At 42.8% G+C, this 19,915-nt stretch overlaps 1 protein-coding gene across 2 annotated transcripts in view; it reads left to right on the forward strand.

Moving 5' to 3' along the window:
- The first annotated feature begins 642 nt into the window (after positions 1-642).
- Positions 643-19,915, forward strand: part of EGFL6 (EGF like domain multiple 6) — a 55,001-nt gene continuing 35,728 nt past the window's right edge. For both annotated transcript variants that reach the window (XM_043459995.1, XM_043459996.1), the window contains exons 1-2: positions 643-962; positions 17,805-17,917. In XM_043459995.1, coding sequence (XP_043315930.1) covers positions 889-962; positions 17,805-17,917 — 187 coding nt within the window. In that variant the 5' untranslated portion in view covers positions 643-888. The remainder of the gene's footprint in view (positions 963-17,804; positions 17,918-19,915) is intronic.

The following is a 19,915-nucleotide window of genomic DNA, read 5'->3' on the forward strand; positions in this document are numbered from 1 at the left end:
TAGGCTTGCTACAGGTCTGCAGTTGACCAAGTAGCTCTGTTCCCCCTGATTCTCATTCTCCTTGAGTCATGAGGCTGGCTGGGGCATCGTCTTCTCACCACCGTAATAGAGGCCCAGGTCTTAACGTCTAGGCGTGGAACTGGTCCTTATGCCATTAGTCAAAGCAAGTCACACAGCCACGCCCAAAGCCAAAGTGTGGGACCAGAGGCTCTGCCCACCGTGAAGTTACAGGGTGTGGATGCAGGGAGGGGGTGCAGGAGGGACCAGTCATTCATTCTATTATAACAAGTTGTCAAAACAAAGAACCTCTAAATACCCACGTGGATTCTCTGAGCTCATGTAGCACTGGTGCTTCTACCGTGATTTCTGCACTGGTTATTATATTACAATATCCTCTGGCGGCCCCCATGTCAGGAAAGCTGTTGCAAATGAGCAGGAGAGATCACTTATCAGCTGAAGGGGTCGCCCAGGACCTAGTGACCTTCCAGCTCTAGCCGCCCGTGATTTGCCGTCTGGGAAGAAAACCTCGCAGAGTATGAAAGCGCAGAAGGTAAGACAGAAGTGTCTTACTGAGAGAGTGAAGGACGGCGGGTGGTGCTGGAGGCGGTTCCCGGCCACTTGTGCACGGCCCGCCCCGCCCTCCCTCGCGCACCCGGAGAGGAGCCGTAGTGCGCCTCGCCGGGGCGCCCCTAGCCTCTCCCGGACCGCGAGCGCCCCAGCCGCAGTTGCCCAGCGTCCCCTTCCCGCCCGCGAGGACCGAGCCCCAGGAGGAGCCGAGGCCCGGAGCGGCTGACCGCAGCGGAGGTGGTGGCCCCGGGGCGCCCGGGGTTCCGCGCCCTCCCGAGGGGGCGCAGCAGGAGGCACGGAAGAAGGAGGCCCCCCGCGAAGATGCTGCAGCCCTGGGCTATGGCGCTCCCACTTCTGCTCTCCTGGGTGGCAGGTGGAGTAGGGAAGGCAGCCAGGTGAGTGTCTGGCTGACGATTGGCCCCGGGCCATGAGCTTCCCCGCCCCCCCACCGTTGGCCCCTTTTCTTTGTCCCCGGTCCCCCTAGGCACCCGTGGGCATGTGTATCTGTGCGCGTTGAGCCGGAATTCAAAGAGGATGTCAGGCTGGGTGCGCCTATGGACTCCCCCGCGCGCCCCTCTGGCGGGCTTCGCAGCACCTCCTTGGCATCAGCTGTGCCCCACCTGGCTGCGTCCTTAGGAGGAGGGAGACGTGCGCGGACCCACCGGTGCGTTCAGACTAGGTGGGCAGCAGACATCCACCGTTGGGCCGGCGTGTGTGTCTGTCTGTGGGTGGCTGTGTTCTGTGCTTGCACCGTCCTGTGTTTTCCACTCTATTGGAAGGGGGCCAACTGATCGTCAGTGGCTAGTTTTGCTGGGGAAGGAGGGAGAGAACCAGAGGACGATCCATGGTGAGGGTTTACTGAGCCCTCCGTGAGGGGCTGGGGGCCCTCTACTCAATGCCTTTATGATTAAGGTTGATGAACTGGAAAGAAAGGCCAGGATTGTCAGATGAAATTGACTCTCTCTTGCCTGGCAATTCAGTCTGAAGCTGTTTCTTTACTTCTCACAAACTTTTCTAAGCCCTGAAACTTATTTTTCCAGAAATCAGCAAAGCCACCTAATAAATACACACTTATAGTGCACCGTGTAGGCCTGGCAGGGTCCTAAACACGTGAGAGTTATGAACCCATTTAAAGTCTGTAAGTGCTCTGCCTGGAAGATACTGTTATTATAATCCTCGTGTTGTAGAAGAGAAAAAAGAGGCACAGAGAGGTCCAGCAGCTTGCCCCAAGAGGCACAGTCAGTAAATGAAAACACCAGCGTTGAAGCCCAGGCCATCTGGTCTGGAGTCCCTGCTCTTCCCCAGTGCTGCACTGTTGCTGTTGTTTAATCGCTGGGTCATGTCCGACTGTTTGCGACCCCATGGACTGTAGCCCTGCAGGCTCCTCTGTACATGGACTTTTCTTGGCAAGAATACCAGAGTGGGTTGCCATTTCCTTCTCCAGGGGATCTTCCTCACCCAGGAATCGAACCCGCATCTCCTGCATTGGCAGGCGAGTTCTTTACCTTTTACTTTTTGAGCCACCAGGGAAGCCCTAGAACAGCCTTTTGGGAATCACTCACTGAAAAAGTATTCCTGTTTCTCTTGCTTTCCAAGGCATACCCTAGTTTCTTTCTCTGCTGTGGCACTATTGAGCCCTATTGGGCTGGGCAGGACAATTGTTTGTTCAGGGTGGTTAGAGAGCAGTCCTATGTACTGTAGGATTCTTAGCAGCATCTGTAACCTCTGCACACTAGATCAGTAGCAACTTTCCTAGGTTGTGACAATCAGAATTGGGTCCAGACATTGCCCAAAGTACTGATATGGGGCTGGGGGGGTTGCACAGTTGTTTCCAGCTGAGTCAGGACCTCTGCACTATTAGATTTTTAGTCAACAGTTTCTGTGGAGAGCTGGCTGAGAGCCTTGGTTTGGAATGGGCTTCTTAAAGGTGAGCCATCTATCTTTGTTTGAATTACAGGAAAAATCTTTCATCAGTGTCAGTCACAACATTAAGGGATTTTGAAGTTCAAATAGAATAAGCTTTAGACCCAGTTCTTAGAATGTATGATCACAAGTTTCAATTTCCTTTTCATGATAAAAATGTAAGGAGATGCAGTTTGCTCATGATCACATTTCCTGGAATGCTAGAGGTTCTGGCATCGCTAGAAAGCCCACTTAAGAAACATCAAGTGCTATTTGGAGATGAGATTAATAGTTGTTTTAGCAGTGGACAAACTGACCTCCAGGAGCCTCAGTTTCAGAGGGCCACCAAATTAAATCAGAAGTCGAAAAGCTCCCAGGTTAAACCCAAGAATATTACAATGGAGGCTTGACATCAGGATTTTGCAGTTTCACAGTTTTAAAGAAGTGAGCAGTGGTTTCTTTCTGTGGTCTCAGGTTCACGAACTGGTACGCTCATTATCTGTGCAACATGCTTGGAAACGTCTCATGCTCAGTTTTTCAGGAACTGCCCAGGGACCAGGTATAATCGCCCCCAGCCCCCAGGTTACAGACGGCACGTGAAAAAGGCAAGGTGCTCGGAGCACGAGAGCGTGTCCACTGGTTATTTCCTGAGGTTTTATGACTTTCAATAAAAACTGACTGCTTTATAGGGATTTCTAAGATAAGCACCCGTTGTTGTATTTTTTAATTGAGACACCGTACCTTAATTTCAGTGACCTAGAAGATTATATGCCTCTTAAATGGTGATTAGTGTATTAGTAGTCAATTAATGGAGAAGGCAATGGCAACCCACTCCAGTGTTCTTGCCTGGAAAATCCCATGGATGGAGGAGCCTGGTAGGCTGCCGTCTATGGGGTCGCACAGAGTCGGACACGACCGAAGCGACTTAGCAGCAGCAGCTGTCAATTAACAGTCATCAAGTGAATAAATCCTCAGCAGCATGCATTTTTTTCATCTTCAGTGTCAGAATTTGGTGTAAACCCTTTACTTATCTTGTATGCTACTTCAAACTAATATTCTAAGTATCACTGACTTACAGTATTATTTTCAAGTGTACAACATAGTGATTCAGTATTTTTGTAGCTGACACACCATACAGAGTTCTTATAAAGTACTGACTATTTCCCTATGTGATCCCCATGCGTTTTAATGCCATTTGGGCTTTGGGACTATTTAGATGCTCTCAACCTGCTTGGTCCAATACAGTAAATACAGGAGTCACTAGCCCCATGTAGTTGTTGAGTACTTGAAACATAAGCAGTCCAAGTTGCGATGTGCTGTGATTGCAAAATATACATTTTGAAGACTTTGTAATAAAGAACATAAAGCATCTCACTAATCATTTTATATTGAATACATGTTGAAATGATAATGTTGTGGATATAGTGCATTAGATAAAATATATTACTAAAATTAATTCCACCTGTTTCTTTTACAGTTAAAACAATATGGCTACTAAAATTATATTTTTATTGCATGGTGTTAGTCTAGAACACTTACTGATCTGAACTCCATCTCCAGCATTCCAGGTCCTGACACTGGTACCTTTCTGCCTTGGGCACATAAGATAAATATGCTATTAACTTTGCTGTTCTTGAGTTTGATGTGTGGAACAACTCCCTTCTTATATTTATGCAATATACATTTTTTTCTCTATTGAGTTCAAGTAACAATAATGTGAGAGATAAAGGAATTACTGAGTTCATGTATTCATGGACAGAGGCCTGCTTTCTGCAAACTACACCCTGTTTGAGAATTGATTCTTCTCAGAGCCCTGCTAAGGAAGTGCCACTGTCACAATTTTCCACAAACTTAGTGGCTTAAAATAGCATAAATTTGGGATTTCCCTGGTGGTTCCGTGGTTAGGACTCCGTGCTTCTATTGCCTAGGGCACAGGGAACTAAAATCAAATCAGTTCGATCCCTGGCCAGGGAACTTAAATCCCACAAGCCTTGCAGCATAGGGCAGGGGTGGGAGCAGGGATATACATTTATTTTCCTAGAGTTCTGGAGGTTGGAAGTCCAAAATTTGTCTTATGGGGCTAGAACTAAGCTGTTGGCAGGATTTGTTCCTTCTGTAGGCTCCATGGGAGAATCCATTCCTTATCTCTTAGACTTATAGAGGCTCCAACAGTTCTTGGCTTGTAGGCACATCACTGCATCTCTTCTTCCTTTGTCACCTTGCCTTTTCTCTAACTCTTAATCATGTTCCTCCCTCTAAAAAGAACCCCTGTGATTATACCTGGCCCACCCAGAAAATACAGGGTGACCTCCCTGTCTTAAGATGCACAAGAGCACATGTGAAATTTCCCTTTTGTTCCATAAGGTAACATTTCGAGGTTCCAGGGATTATGACATGACCATCATTTGGGGGGTCATTATTCAGCCTGCCACAGGAAGTCTGAGCTATGAGTCTGTTTTTCTTGGTTTTATGGATTGGATCTTATATTTAAACTTGATTTTAATGACTTGTGAGTGGTTGGCATATCATTCCTTTCTTTATTCTTTAAACCAGGGATTGTGGGAATATACCCAAAACTCAAGAGCTGAGTGTTTCTAGGAAATGGTGACCATGAAATGCCCAATTACAGTACAGAAATCATTTCTGAGCAGTCTTGTTTCAATCGTTTCATTGGTTTAAAGGGTGTTAAAGTCCTATTTCTATGTAATTTATGTACATAATCTAAGGTTATGTAAACATTAAAATGAATAAGTATATTATCTAGTCTTCATAAATCAGATTGGCATTCAGCTAATTTTGTTGAAACACTATTATGTGTCAACACTTTTTCAGTGTGATTTCAGTCAACTGTCTCTTCAATCCTAAGAAATAAGTATTGGGTCTCTGACAGACAGTGGGATGGAGAAAATTGAAATTAGATAATTCCTCAAGAACTGCATTGGATTTGGTCTTCTGCCCTAACAACAGTGACATTCCAATATTTCAAATTTGTTTCTCAAGAAAAATTGAATACATAAAAGCTGACGTTCTTACAAAGTACTTTCTCACATGTTATCACCAGTGAGCCTGTTGAGCTTGATGCTTGCCCAGCACCATCAAGGGATGTGTGTAGAATAAGTGGGAAGTTCCTGGTGCTCCATTCTCCCAAGACCTTCCTCTCTAGGTTTCCATTCTCTAAGAAGCAGACTCTGAGACCAAAATTCAAATGTGCATGGTTTATTTGGGAGGTTGTCCCCAAAAGTTCTAGTTTTAGTAGGATAGAGAAGGGAAAGACATGTTATATAAATAAGTTACTATTATGATTTAATTCTACTGGGGAGTTCTAGAAGACAGTAGGGCCCAAGCCTTAGAATGATCCCTGCTGAGGCTCAGGAGCTGGGTTATCTGTGCTCCCAGCAGTCATTGGTGGAGGGCCTCAGAGGATGCCGAGTCTATGTGTTCAGCTTGCCATGCTCACAGGCAGCATGGGCTCTGTAAGGAGCCCTGCATGTCTGGGTAAGGAATTTGAGCTTTGATCTGAGGGCAGTAGAGAGCAAAGCAGGGCATCGCTGGCTGAATTCTTTAATGATAACCTCATTATTTCCAATTCATGCTCATAATTATCACACAATTGCACAAAATAATTTTTAAGATAATGAGCAATAAGTTAGTTTACCTGGCAACATTTTTTCCCCTAGTGTACATAGTAATAGTCCATAGTATCTCAGAGTTGATTAATACAAATTAAAAATCAAAATCCCAAAGCAGCAAATACCTTTATAAAGATCATCACCTTGTCCTTCAAGTTTTCCCTTTGTTCGATCTCTGGTCCCCACATTTATTACAGTTATCTATTGCTATTCAACAAAATACTGCAAAGTTTAGTGGTTTAAAACAACATTTATTATCTCACTGTTTCAGCAAATGGGGAATTCAGGAGCAGTATGCCCGAAAGGGGCCTGGGGTTTTTCACCAGGTTATAGTTGAGTTGTTGGCCGAGGCTGCAGTTATCGAAAGGCTTGACTCCACCTGGAGGATCTTTCAAGATGACGTGCTCACACAGCCATGGGCTCCTCGCCTTGTGGACCTCTCCATAAGGCTACTTGAGTGTCCTTATGAGGTATCAGCTGACTTCCTACATATCAAGAGTTACAAAAGAGAGATAACAAAGAGGAAATTATAATGCCTCCTATGTCCTAATCTCAGAAGTTACTCTCCATCACTCCCATGATAATCTCTTCATCAGAAACCAGTCACTAACTACAGCCCCACATCAGTGTTAGGTCCAACTGCTCACCACTCAAAAGCCAATACTTGAGAGGCAAGATTGGTGGGAAGGAAGTTTGCTTAATTTCAGAGGACAGGGTGAACTCATGTCCAAAGGCCAACTCCTCACTGACAATCAGTAGGCAAGAGCTCTCATAGGGGAGTTTCAGGGGTGTATTGATGGAGGGAGGGGGCTACAAGTGGAAACAACATAGTCAACTCTGACAGTCCTATCTTGGAATTGATCATGTGGTGGTCTGATCGGTGTTAATCTTGATTGTTTTAAGTGCAGTTAATCTTCAGCTTCCAAGGTTGGTTTGTTCCCATTTCTTTGAGGCCAGTTCTCAGAACTGTGGCAGCTTATGTCATGACTACAGCCTGGTCACTGTATAGTCACATTCTTGCACATGGTGAGGGCTTTAGTGTCTATGAAACAACTCAAAGGATATAGCTCAGAGTATTATCTATGGCTCTTGAGGAGGAACTAAAGGTCCTTGACATTTCTTAATGACCAAACTATTATTATTATGGTTGGATAGCATCACCAACTCGATGGACATGAGTTTGAGAAAGCTCTAGGAGTTGGTGATGGACAGGGAAGCTTGGTGTGCTGCAGTTCATGGGGTCGCAGAGAGTTGGACAGGACTAAGTGACTGAACTGAACTGAAACTATTATTATTGTGTCTCCTTTGCTTCTGCATTTTCTCACTTATCTGATTAAATTTTTCTATAGACAAAAAGCAAGAGGAAGACATGTTGGGGAAAGACTATAGAGTCCTGCTCTATTTCATAAGGGAAGGCGAATTGGGCTTAACTTTTAAAAGGAGGAATATCAAAGAATTGGTGGGCATATTTTAAAAACATCACAAAGCATTCTCATTTTCCTTCTCTCACACTGATTACTCCTCAGCCTCCTTTCCCAGCCTTCATTTCTACAGAGATAAGTCTCTGACCCTATTATCTTCCGTATCTAAACTATCTCTAGGTGATCTTGCCAGTCCTTGCTCTTTCATGCCATCTATATGTTGATGACTTAAAAATGTGAATCTTAAATCTTAGGCTCTCTCTGCTGCATTCCCTTTTTTTATTTTTTCTAATTTTTATTGGAGAATACTTGATTTACAATGTAAGTAAGTGTACAATGTTAGTTTCAAGTGTACAGCAAAGTGAATCAGTTACATATATACATATATCCTCTCTTTTTTAGATTGTTTTCCTATATAGGCCATTACAGAGTATATAGTTCCCTGTGTTGTACAGTAGGCCCTTATTGGTTATCTATTTTCTATATAGTAGTTTGTATATGTCAATCCCAATCTTCTGGTTTATCCCTTACCCCCTCTTTACCCCCTGGTAGCCACAAGTTTATTTTCTACATCTGTAACTCTATTGCTATTTTGTAGATAAGTTTATTTGTACCGACTTTTTTTAGACTCCATGTATAAGTGATGCCATATGGTGTTTGTCTTTCTCTGACTTACTTCACTCAGTATAACAATCTCTAGATATACCCATGTTGCAGCAGATGGCATTATTTCATTCTTTTTTATAGATGAATAATATTCCATTGTATATATGTACCATATCTTCTTTATCCATTCCTCTATTGATGGACATTTAGGTTGTTTCTATGTCTTGGCTATTGGAAATAGTGCTGCAATGAACACAGGGATGCATGTATCTTTTTGAATTATAATTTTCTCCAGATATATGCCCAGGAGCGGGATTGCTGGATCATACGGTAGCTCTATTTTTAGTTTTTTAAGGAACCTCCATACTGTTCTCCATAGTGGCTGTACCAGTTTATATTCCCACTGACAGTGTAATAGGGTTTGCTTTTCTCCATACCCTCTCTTATTGTTTGTAGATTTTTTGATGATGGCCATTTTGACTGGTGTGAGGTGATACCTCATTGTAGTTTTGATTTACATTTCTCTCATAATTAGTGATATTGACCACCTTTTCATGTGCTTTTTAACCATCTGAGTAGTGTCTTCTTTGAAGAAGTGTCTGCTTAGATCTTCCACCCATTTTTTGATTGGGGTGTTTGTATTCTTGATATTGAGCTGCATGAGCTGTTTATATATTTTGGAGATTAATCCCTTGTCAATTCTTGCCCTATCCTTCAGGATGTCTCACTGAGCTTAGGACATCCAGAACTGAACTCTTGGTCAGCTCTCCAAAACTCATTCCCTGCTTCTCATCCATTCCCCCCATTCCAGGAGTGTCCAGACTGATTGGTGTCGAAAACCTGGGCATCATTCCTGACAACTCACTCTTCCTCCCCACTTTACGCAGTCAGGTGCTAAGTCCTACTCCAGAGCATGTGTCAAGTCCATCTCCTTCTCTCCCTCCTACCTGCCACCCCCCAGCCACATAACCGTCCTCTCTCACTGGAACCACCCCCCCTCCAAGGGTTTCCCCTTGCTTCTTCTTTTGTCCCCTCTAGTCCATGTCTTAGAGTTTTCTCCTTGAGAATCAATTAGGTCAGGTCAGCCCTCTCCTTAAAACCTTCCAGCGACTCTCCATTGGATTAAGAATAAGTGAGAGAAATAGAGGAGGCAGTGGAGAGTTCAAAGTTTTGTATACTCATGGCATGGGAAATTTGAAGATGCATCAACACACACTGGGATACACTTGATAGCTTGAGCATTTTGGATTGGGTTCTCAGCTGCCTACACATCCAGTAAAGTGAGATGTTTTGGGGGCATCCCTGGGCCTGCTGGACTTGGACTCTGTATGTCAAAGATGGATGGGAGCCCAGAATTTATCTTAACTAGTTGGGTACTATGGACTTGCCATGCTGGGAGTTATGATAAAAACAGGAGAAAGCAAAAACAAATCTCTTCTGGCTGGCCCTTGTTGTCCGTATTTAGGAAACTCTTCCATTTCTTTCGTTTGGCAATATTTAAATGTAAAAACATCAGCAAAAAAGTTTTAGCGTCTCAATTTGTCTTGGAGAATATCATAAAGTTTCCTGGAACATTACCATAAACAAGCATACTAAGAATTCTGGCAAAGTGTATTTGTGCAGAAAATAAGGAATCCCATGAAGAAATACTATACGACTTACACAATCCCTGGAATGTTTTAAAAATTAACTTCAGCTGTGGAGACGGCGATTTGTGATTAATCTGATCAATGTAGACAGCAAGCTGTATGATGCATGAAAGGAGCTCTGGGCAATTCAGCATGTAGCTCAGACAGCCACAGCTCAGGGCCTCCTCCCCACAGAGACTGTTCACAGTGCCACTTCCCTGCCTCAGGACTGGGTGCCCTGAGCCTTCTATATGTCCAGTGTTGTTTAGGAAGAGAGATCAGAGGCAGAGCACACAACCACACATGCGCCAGCAGCTGTCTAGCCTGGTCAGACCTCCCAGGGTGGCAGAGAATGTTGGTGGGATTCTTTCAGTCCAAGACTAAGAATTCTCTTTCTAGCTTTCTCTTTCTAAGTTCCTGAAAGAATCAGGAACTTGTTTTTTATTGATCACCCCAGATTTATAAGTTCCATGGAGTTGGATTAATCCAGCCAAATGCATATGAGCTCATTATACTCAGACATCTCTTAAATTCAGGACTATGCCTTAACCATGCATTCTTGATCTCCCAGAACGCACTGCTCCAGTTTAGTACATTAAAAAAATGCTTCACTAAATATGAAACTAAATGCAAATCACACTGATAGCTTTCTAAGTTTTTGTTTGTTGTTTCAGTGGATTCACACATGAGGAAAAGATCATGTGTACTGCTTACTGCTAAGTCACTTCAGTCGTGTCCAACTCTGTGTGATCCCATAGACGGCAGCCCACCAGGCTCCCCCGTCCCTGGGATTCTCCAGGCAAGAACACTTGGAGTGGGTTGCCATTTCCTTCTCCTATGTGTGAAAGTGAAAAGTGAAAGAAGTCACTCAGTCGTGTCTGACTCTTCCCGACCCCGTGGACCGCAGCCTACCAGGCTCCTCCATCCGTGGGATTTTCCAGGCAAGAGTACTGGAGTGGGGTGCCATTGCCTTCTCCGTCATGTGTACTAGACTTTAGGAAAAGAAATGGTCTTAGAATATTACTCTCTTCATCAAGGTGGGCTAACTCTATGTGTCAAACCATCCCAAAATCACAGTGGCTGAACAAAGTAGAAGTTCATTTCTTTGCCTGCCTTCAAGTCCAACACACATTTGAGAGAGTCTGCTACATGCTTTCACATGGGACCAGGTTCCATCCATCTTGAGGAGCCATCTTTGGCTAGGGCCACTGTGTCCTCTATATTGGGCTGATGGAAACAGAGTCGAGGATCCCACAGGAGGCTTTGTGCACGGGCTTGAAGATGGTCTACTCCTATTCTCTTGGCCAAAACCAGTCATGTGTCCCCACCTAACCAGCAGGCTGGCTGGGAAGGATAGTGTAGCTTTGTGCCCAGAAGACACAGAAATGGATTTACTGAGCACTTAGCCTTCTCTTCTGTGATCGTTAAATTGTAACATATGATACAACAGATATTTGGACATTTTTAACTTCTAACATCATAGTTTCATATGGTTTCACCTAATAGTTTGTATTTCTTATCCAGAGTACTCACAACTAGATATTAAAACAGTGATCGAATTAGTGGTGGGAAAGTTAGTGATTGGCCCTGGAATTAGGGCAAAAGGCAGGTAGGAGACGATGCTGGGAAAGTAATCTGAATTCCTTACTAACATTTACTTGCAATGTCATTTGAGAACTATCGAGAAACAAAAAGTTAAAAAAAATTTTTTTAGCAGTTTTTAAAAAGATTTTATAAGAAAATGTGTCCCACTGTTATCATCAATATTGTGTTTGCTTGTGGTAGATTCTCTCTTCTCCTCAATAATATTGTTTCAGCTTAATCAGAAACATTTTAAATAATTAATTTTCTTTTTATCCATAATTTTAAATAGCTGCCATATGTGAATTAAAAAAATTAGCAAGCATAGAATGCAGAACTGGATTCTTGGTGTAATAAATGAATTTCCTCCTGCATCTACAAATCAGCAAGTAATTATTAGCCATTCTATCCACTAGTGATTTCCCTCTTTTAAACTGTTTTCCCACTTTCCTGACCAGATGTAGAATTTGATGATTAAACCAGTAAAATCCCATTTGTGGCTATCCCTTTGAAGTTGTTTCTCAAAACTGGGTGACTACATGAACTGCACACTCATTAATTACCAGGCACGTTGCTCATTTATGGACGCACATGGTTCTCTGATGGCTTTTTCTACAGAGTTCTTTCAAGGTGCTTGCTCTCCTGTAGGAAATATGCACAGAACATGTCTCTGCATCCATAGAGCAGCTGGAGACTGAAGAGATGTTTTATGATTTGTGTGGTTGCCTGAACATCCAGAATCCATTGTATATTTCTCAATCATGAGTTGAGTCTTAGTTGTTCTTTCCATATTTTAAACAAGTGAGAAGGCTAGATGTAATGTCGAATTTCTGATGTCTTCCAACAGAGCTGTAATACTAAAATGCATTTGTGACCAGGGAAAGAATCCCTGATAGTAGATAAGAAATCTGACTTCATTAACAAGTTTTTGATGGCTTAAGTGTTCATCATTAACATTTTGGAGAACTTTACAAGTGATACTTTGTACAATGTCAAAAATGATGTCTTGGAAGAAATTAATACACCTCAGATTTCTCAGTTTCACCTTTTCACCTAAAGGCAAACATGTGAAAGCAATAAAACTCGAGAAAGCAGATTTCTCTGTAGAGTTCTGTTAATGTACAAACAGTATATGAATTTCACTTTCTGGTAACTTTCTCCTCTTAGTTAACCCCAGGCAGTATTCTCCACAATCAAAACTAATTGACTTTGACAAATACATATGAAATGGGTTTGACCACCTGTACAGGGAAGCCTGGGCTTTTTCACCAAAGTTTCTAAGTAAGCTTTTTTTAAAAAAAAATCATATTTCAACATTTTACTTTGGTTCTTTGTAATTTCACATCTCACAGTTTCAATAATCTTTTTTTAGGTATAATTGTTATAAAACATTATGTTCATTTCAGATGTACAACACAGTGATTCGATACTTGTATACACTGCAAAATGATCACTACAGTAAGCCTAGTTATCATCTCTAAACCATACATAGTTACAGCATTTTTTTCTTGTGATGCAACTTTTAAGATTTACTATCTTAGCAACTTTAAAATATGCATTACAGTATTATTAATGATGGGGCTTCCCTGGTGGCTCAGTAGTAAAGATCTGCCTGCCACCACAGGAGACTCGAGTTTGATCCTTGGGGAAGATCTCCTGGAGGAGGGCATGGCAACCCACTCCAGTATTCTTGCCTGGGAATCCCATGGACAGAGGAGCCTGGCGGTCTACAGTCTGTGGGGTCACAAAGGGTCAGACATGACTTAGCAATTGAGCATGAGCACGCACAGTTAACTATAGTGGCCATGCTGTATATTACATCCCCAGGACTCATTTATTGTATAACTGGGAGTCTGTACCTTTTGATCCCCTTTGCCTGTTTTGTGGCTCCTGCCAGCAATCACAGATCTCTTCTCTGTATCTTTGAGCTTGGGGTGGTTTTCTGATCTGTTTTTTAGATTCCACATTTAAGTGGAGGTCATACAGAATCTGTCTTTCACGTAGCATAATGCCCTCAAGGTCCATCCGTGTTGTTGAAAATGGCAAGATTTCATTCTTTTTCATGACTGAATAATATTCCATTGTATACACATACCACTTCTTTTTTCATCCATTCACTCATTGATAGACACTTAGGTTGTTTCCATATATTCGCTATTATAAATAATGCTGCAGTGAACATAGGGGAGCATATAGATTTTCTTTGGATAAATACCCAGAAATGTAACTGCTAGATTGTATGGTTGTTTTGTTTTGTTTTAAAATTTTTGAGGACCCTCCATGCTGTTTTCCAGAGTGGCTGTACCAATATTTATTCCCAACAACAGTGTAGAATGGTTCCTTTTCTTCACATCCTCACCAACTCTAGTTATTTGTTATCTTTTGATGATAGCCATTTTGGCAGGTGTAAGGTGATGCCTCATTATGGTTTTGATTTGCATTTTCCTGATGACTAGTTGATGTTGAGCATCTTTTCACATGGCCATCTGAGTGTCTTCCTTTGAAAAAATGTCTCTTCACATTTTCTACCCATTTTAAAATCAGAGTGGTTTTTTTTTTCTTTGGAAATGAGTTGTTTGAGTTCCTTTTATATGATAAATATTTACATTATATTTTATATTTGGGTATTAGCCCTTTATCAGATACATGATTTGCAAATATTTTCTTCCATTTGGTAGGTTGCCTTTTCATTCTGTTGGGTTCCTTTGCTGTGCAGAGCCTTTTAGTTTGACGTAGTTCCTACCTGTTTGCTTTTGCTTTTCTTGCCTTTGCTTTTGGTGTAATGTTTCAATAATCTTGTTGGCGCCTGTTGAGTTCACCTCACTTCTATGGAAGCTGCTTTGTGTCTTGCAAAATCCTTGCTGTTTCCAACTGTCTGAAATCTCTGTATAACTCTCTGGCGCCTTTAGGATGGGCCAAATGTTTCATGTGGACACAGGCCCTTCCTTTCTGGCCCTCGTTTATCTCCTGCTCCTTCTCCCTCCCACTGTTCTGTCTGTTTCCCTTCTCGCTCCCCTGGTCCACACACACACACCACTTTCTCTGCTCCAACTTACAGGCCACTCACCCCTCATGTTCTTGATGGCTCCTTTTGAGGATGAAGCTGGGTTTTTTGGCATCAGGGAATAGGTAAGGCCCTTCCTGTTGGAGCTGGGGCACTTATTGCTTGCAAATCTGAGGTCAAGAAGGGGAAAAGTGGGAAAAGGGGAAAGGTAGGAGAGAGGGATAATTTAGGAGTTTGGGGTTGACCTGTGCACACTGCTATATTTAAAATAGATAACAAGCAAGGACCTACTCTATAGCACAGGGAATTCTACTCAGTGTTCTGTAATAACCTAAATGGTAAAAGAATTTTAAAAGACTCAATATATGTATATGTTAACTGAATCACTTTGCTGTAGACCTGAAACTATACAACATTGTAAATCAGCTATACTCCAATACAAAATAAAAATATTTTAAAAAAGAAGTTTACAGGTCAGCTCCATGATTTGTTGATAGATTGAAATCTCACTAAATGAACTACACGTTCCTTATAAAAATATGTAGTTAAATTCCCATAGGCAGAATATCCCTCTCTATAGGTTTCTTCTTTGTCATATGTTCTTTTTAAATCCACCTGAAATGTGACATCTTCTTTTCTGGGCAGAGTCAGTTTCTCCCTCCACTCTGCTCCCCAAACTCAGCTCCATGTTGTTAAAGGAAGAAAAAACAGATGTGGGCACTTAGTCAAAGTTTAATACAAACATGGTAAAAATAAACTGACTCTTTGAGGATCTAGATGGAAGATTTTTTTTTCTCAGGGTGAGGTAAAATTGCATTACCTTATTCATCAGGGCATGGGGACAGCTGTTTTTACCAATTAGTTTTGATCTTTGTGTTTCATTCTTAAGGATAAGAAGACAAATAACCCAATTGGAAAATGGGGAAAGGACCTGAATAAACCTTTCTCCGAAGAAGATACACAAAGAGCCAATAAACACATAAAAAATGTTCAACATCATTAGCCATCTGGGAAATACAAATCAAAGCACAGTACTACTTCTCAACCACTAGAATAGCTGTAATTTTAAAAATGCACAATAACAAGTGCTGTTGAGAACGTGGACAAGTTGGAGTCCTCATACACTGTTGGTGGAGGTGTAAAACGATACAGCTATCTTGGAAAACAGTGTTTTGTTCTTGTTCAGTCACTTAGTCATGTCCAACTCTTTGTTGCTGCATGGACTGCAGCCAGGCTTCCATTCATTTCCTGAAATGCAAAGGTAAAATGATTGACTGAGGAGGACTTACAAATAGCTGAGAAAAGAAGAGAAGCAAAAGGCAAAGGAGAAAAGGAAGGAAAACAGTGTGTCAGTTCTTAAAAAACTTAAACATAGAATGCCTATGATCCAGCAATTTCACTCCTAGGTATATACCCAAGAAAAACAAAAACATATGTTCATGCAAAAGCTAATACACAGTGTTCATAGTAACATTATTCTTAATAGCCAAAGAGTAGTGACATCCTAAATGTCCATCAACTGACAACCAGATAAATGTGGTCTATTCATATAATAGAACATTATTCATCAGTAAAAAAGAACAAACTACTCTTATGTGCCACAAGATGAATGAACCTTGAAAACATGCTAAATGAAAAAACTCAGACACAAAAAGACCATATAATATATGATTACACTTATGTGAAATGTCCAGAATAGGCAAATCTAGAGACAGAATGTAAATTTGTGGTTGCCAGGGGATGAAGGGAGGGGAGAATTGGGAATTAAGTGCTGTTAGGTATGTCCTAGAATTGGATGGTGGTGACAGTTGCAGCAGAAAGAGCATGGTCAAATGTACATTCCTGGTCTGTTAAAGTGCCCGGGTGTTCAATATGCATGCATTTTACCGTGTATTTAATATGCAAGAGGAAACAACCCTAGCCATCCACCAAATATATAGCTGAAGTCTTTTCCTCCAGAATCTGGTGGTAACCCTGTCCAGTCATTGAGTGCGCAGTGAGCTACCGCCTTGGCGCTTGGGGTCGGGGCCCACTCTTTCCGGCCTCTAGGTCAAGGTCAGCAAACTGCAGCCCTCAGGCCAAGGCTAGATGGCCCTCTGTTTCTATGTGGCTCTTGAGCTAAGAATGGCTTTTACTTTATAAACAGTTAAAACTAAACCAAAAGAAGAATATTATTGCATGACATGTGGAAAGCTTATGAAATTCAAATGTTTCAGTGTCCATAAATATTTACTGAATACAGCCATGCCCATCTATCTACTGTTGCTTGCAGCTGCTTTTGCACTTGGACAAAGACCCCGTGGCCCACAGAGCCTAAACTATTTACCATCTGCCCCTTTATGGAAAACATCTGCCAGCCTCTGCTCTACAGATAAAGAGTTGAGTGAATTGTGTTTCCAGGAGTGAGGAGGGTGCTCTGGGCTGGACCCGCTGACAGGGCTCTGCTGGGGTTGTGACTGCTCCTTCGGGCTGGAGTTGCCTCATCTGGAACAGGAGACGGCTTGCATGAAGGCTCTCTGTAGCGTCTTTCCAGCTTTGACCGTCTCTAGTGTATCGAGATTCCAGTTTGTTCGGTGGCCCCCAGGTGGCCAGTGGGGCAGGGGACAGCGCTCTTGTCTGGGACAAAGCCACGGGGGCCAGGGAGTCACATGAGCACACGGCACGGAGCTGGACACAGACCTGGGGAGCCAGTGTGTCTGTACAGGGCAGATCTGAAAACGGGCCCTCTCCAGGGCTCAGAAGCAGACGATTTGGGCCACTTTCATGTGTCCTAGTTTCATAGATTATATGTAACCCAGTTCTATTTATTTCTTTATTTAATGGCTGCGCTGGGTCTTTGTTGCTGCGCGGGCTTTTCCCTAGTTGCAGAGAGTGGGGGCTACTCTCCAGGGGCGGTGCACAGGCTTCTCATTGCGCTGGCTTCTCTTGTTGCAGAGCATGGGCTCACTAGCTGTGGCGCATGGGATTCATTGCCCCGCAGCATGTAGAACCCTCTCAGACCAGGGATTGAACCTGTGTGGCCTGCATTGGCAGGTGGATAAGAATCCACTGAACCCCCAAGGAAGTCCCATGTAATCCAATTCTTTTAACCCTGGGGAAGAAAGAAATGGCTGATGCTAAATATTGGGGACCTGGAGAAGGGCATGGCAATCCCCTCCAGTATTCTTGCCTGGAGAATCCCATGGACAGAGGAGCCTCGTGGGCTACAGTCCATGGGGTCACAAAGAGTCAGACTTAGCACAATCATTGAAGTGACTTAGCACAATCATTGGTGAAGGCTGGCAAGGGATGATAGCAGAGGCTGGCAATCTGAAATTCAGGTTTTCAAAATCCGATCTAGCACTTCCAGCAGGTTTGTGGAAATTGACCAGGTAACTGTCATGTCTCCTGTCCATAGAGTTGCAGGGCAGAGTCTCTGTGGTGCTTCCTGTTTTCTCAGTACTAACATGTGGCTCTTTATCCACAGTCCAAGGGATCACGAGTTGTTGGCATCATCGCTCCAGCCTGGTGTCTGTCGCTATGGAACCATACTGGCCTGCTGCTATGGCTGGAGAAGGAGCAGCAAGGGAGTCTGTGAAGGTACTTTTGTAAAAACTCAGACCACCCGGTGTTCAGGTAGTTGGCCTGGGTCCTGCGGTTTTTCTCTGTGACACCATAAGCTGTCACCAGGTTACCAGTGGCTTTCCAAGAGCAGGGACACAGTCCTAACTGACACCCAAGGTCTAAGATCTCATCCCATTCAAAATATGGCTGACACCATCACCCTTGATATGATGTGTTTGTTTTAGGAGCCCTGTTTCATCAATTATTTCTGCTGTTCTCTTAGTCAGTATGGCTGTTTTTGTTTTAATCTAGAGAAACTGAGTTAGGCAAAAACAGGTCAAGAAATACCTCATTCTAATTATAATTTTTCCAACTGATTTCTAATGAGTTCCACTTTTTAATTATGAATTACCCAACCAGTAGGCTTTGGTCACAAACAAAAAGGTTAGCCATTTACTTTGTAGTTCAGTTACTCACATTTTTCAAGTCCATTGTGCCAATTTCTAGATGGTTTCAAGGGATGCGTGCATCCCTTGATGCAAGATGCAAGGGATGCAAGATATGCATGGTTCTATTGTGTACATTTCAAGCTAAGTTTGCATAATTTGCTTTTGACCTCATTTTTCAGACCAGTGTTAGGAACTCCAAGAGAGGCCTCTGACAATTTCAAGAGTTGGGGAGGCTAGGGATGAGCACAGAGTTTTGTGTTGCATTGTTTTTCATGTAAATTTCTATAATAATCGACACTCACAGTGTAAAAGAATAAATCTGTATTCTTCGTAGCTGACTAACCATTCTTTCAGGGCAGGAATCTGGTCTTGGGGCCTTGTGTATCTAGTAGGTGGCATAGAAACTGAATCCTTAATCTGTTAAGTGGGATGAACAGACATTTGCACGTCCCATATACTTTAGGCACTGGTGTGGATCATATTGGATTATAAACTATAAAGCCCAAAAGTGTTAGTGATTTTTAAGAAGAATAATTCTACCTTCTTTTTCTTCTCTTTCCCTGCCCCAACCTCCTCCTCTTTGATTTAGCTGGTTCAAAAAATAACCTGGGTAGACCATAGCTGTGGGCAGAACTTGATCATATCCGAAATCCATGAAACATTGGAGGACATTGATCTCGCTCCCACGTGTTTGATACTATGTAAAACCCTGCACTGTCGCAGTTTCCTTACGAGGAGATGACAAGAGTGTGAAGATAGTAGAAGAAATGTTTGAAGGCCATCACTGCCTGTCTAGCAGAAGAAAGTTAGAACATTTCCCTGGGACTTTGTCGGTTGAAAAGGGTGGTCCTCACACTGGTCGGGTGGGTCATGATCAAGGGCATTGTCTTGAGAACCAGACCGATGTGGGTGACCTTGGGCAAGGTAGATAAGCTCACTCAGGCTCCATTTCCTCCCTTGCAGACTTCTGTCCATCAAAGCAGCAGGTGATGAGGGGGTTCAGTGTTGCTTTTTTCTCCTTCTAAACACAACATAATACATTTTTCTTTGAAGTCAGTCAGGTGGAAAGGGCCAAAAACCACACAGGATACCTGATTTGGAATCTCTGTTACAGTCACATGAACCTCAGGACCTCCGGCCATAAAACTTGCATGTTTCTGGTGAATAAATGAGGGTGAGCTTTGCTTTTCTGGAAGGGCTATTCTATAACTAGATCGGAGCAGTCTGACCATGGTGCACACAACCAATCACATTCTCACTGCTTTTGTGACCAATATTCATACCAGAGGCCTGAAGAGAATTGAAAGCCAGATGCTAAAGGGCATTCCAACACACTGCTCCCACTGCGTGTTTGGCAAGCCAAAGAGATGGTCAGCCCATCGTCTGCCCCCGTCAAATGTTGACACAGTAAATGACAATGATTTTTGTATCTATGCTATCATATTACATCTAATCGGCATGGTCCTTCTTGATGGTAAAGTCATATGCTTCTCGAAGCACCAGGTAACAGACTAGTTAGTCCCTGATCACCAGGCCTCTGATTTCTAAGCCATGGGGTGCATGGTGATGAGATAGAAATGCATGC

The sequence above is a fragment of the Cervus canadensis genome, chromosome X (genome assembly GCF_019320065.1).
Source record: "Cervus canadensis isolate Bull #8, Minnesota chromosome X, ASM1932006v1, whole genome shotgun sequence".
Lineage (NCBI taxonomy): Eukaryota > Metazoa > Chordata > Mammalia > Artiodactyla > Cervidae > Cervus > Cervus canadensis.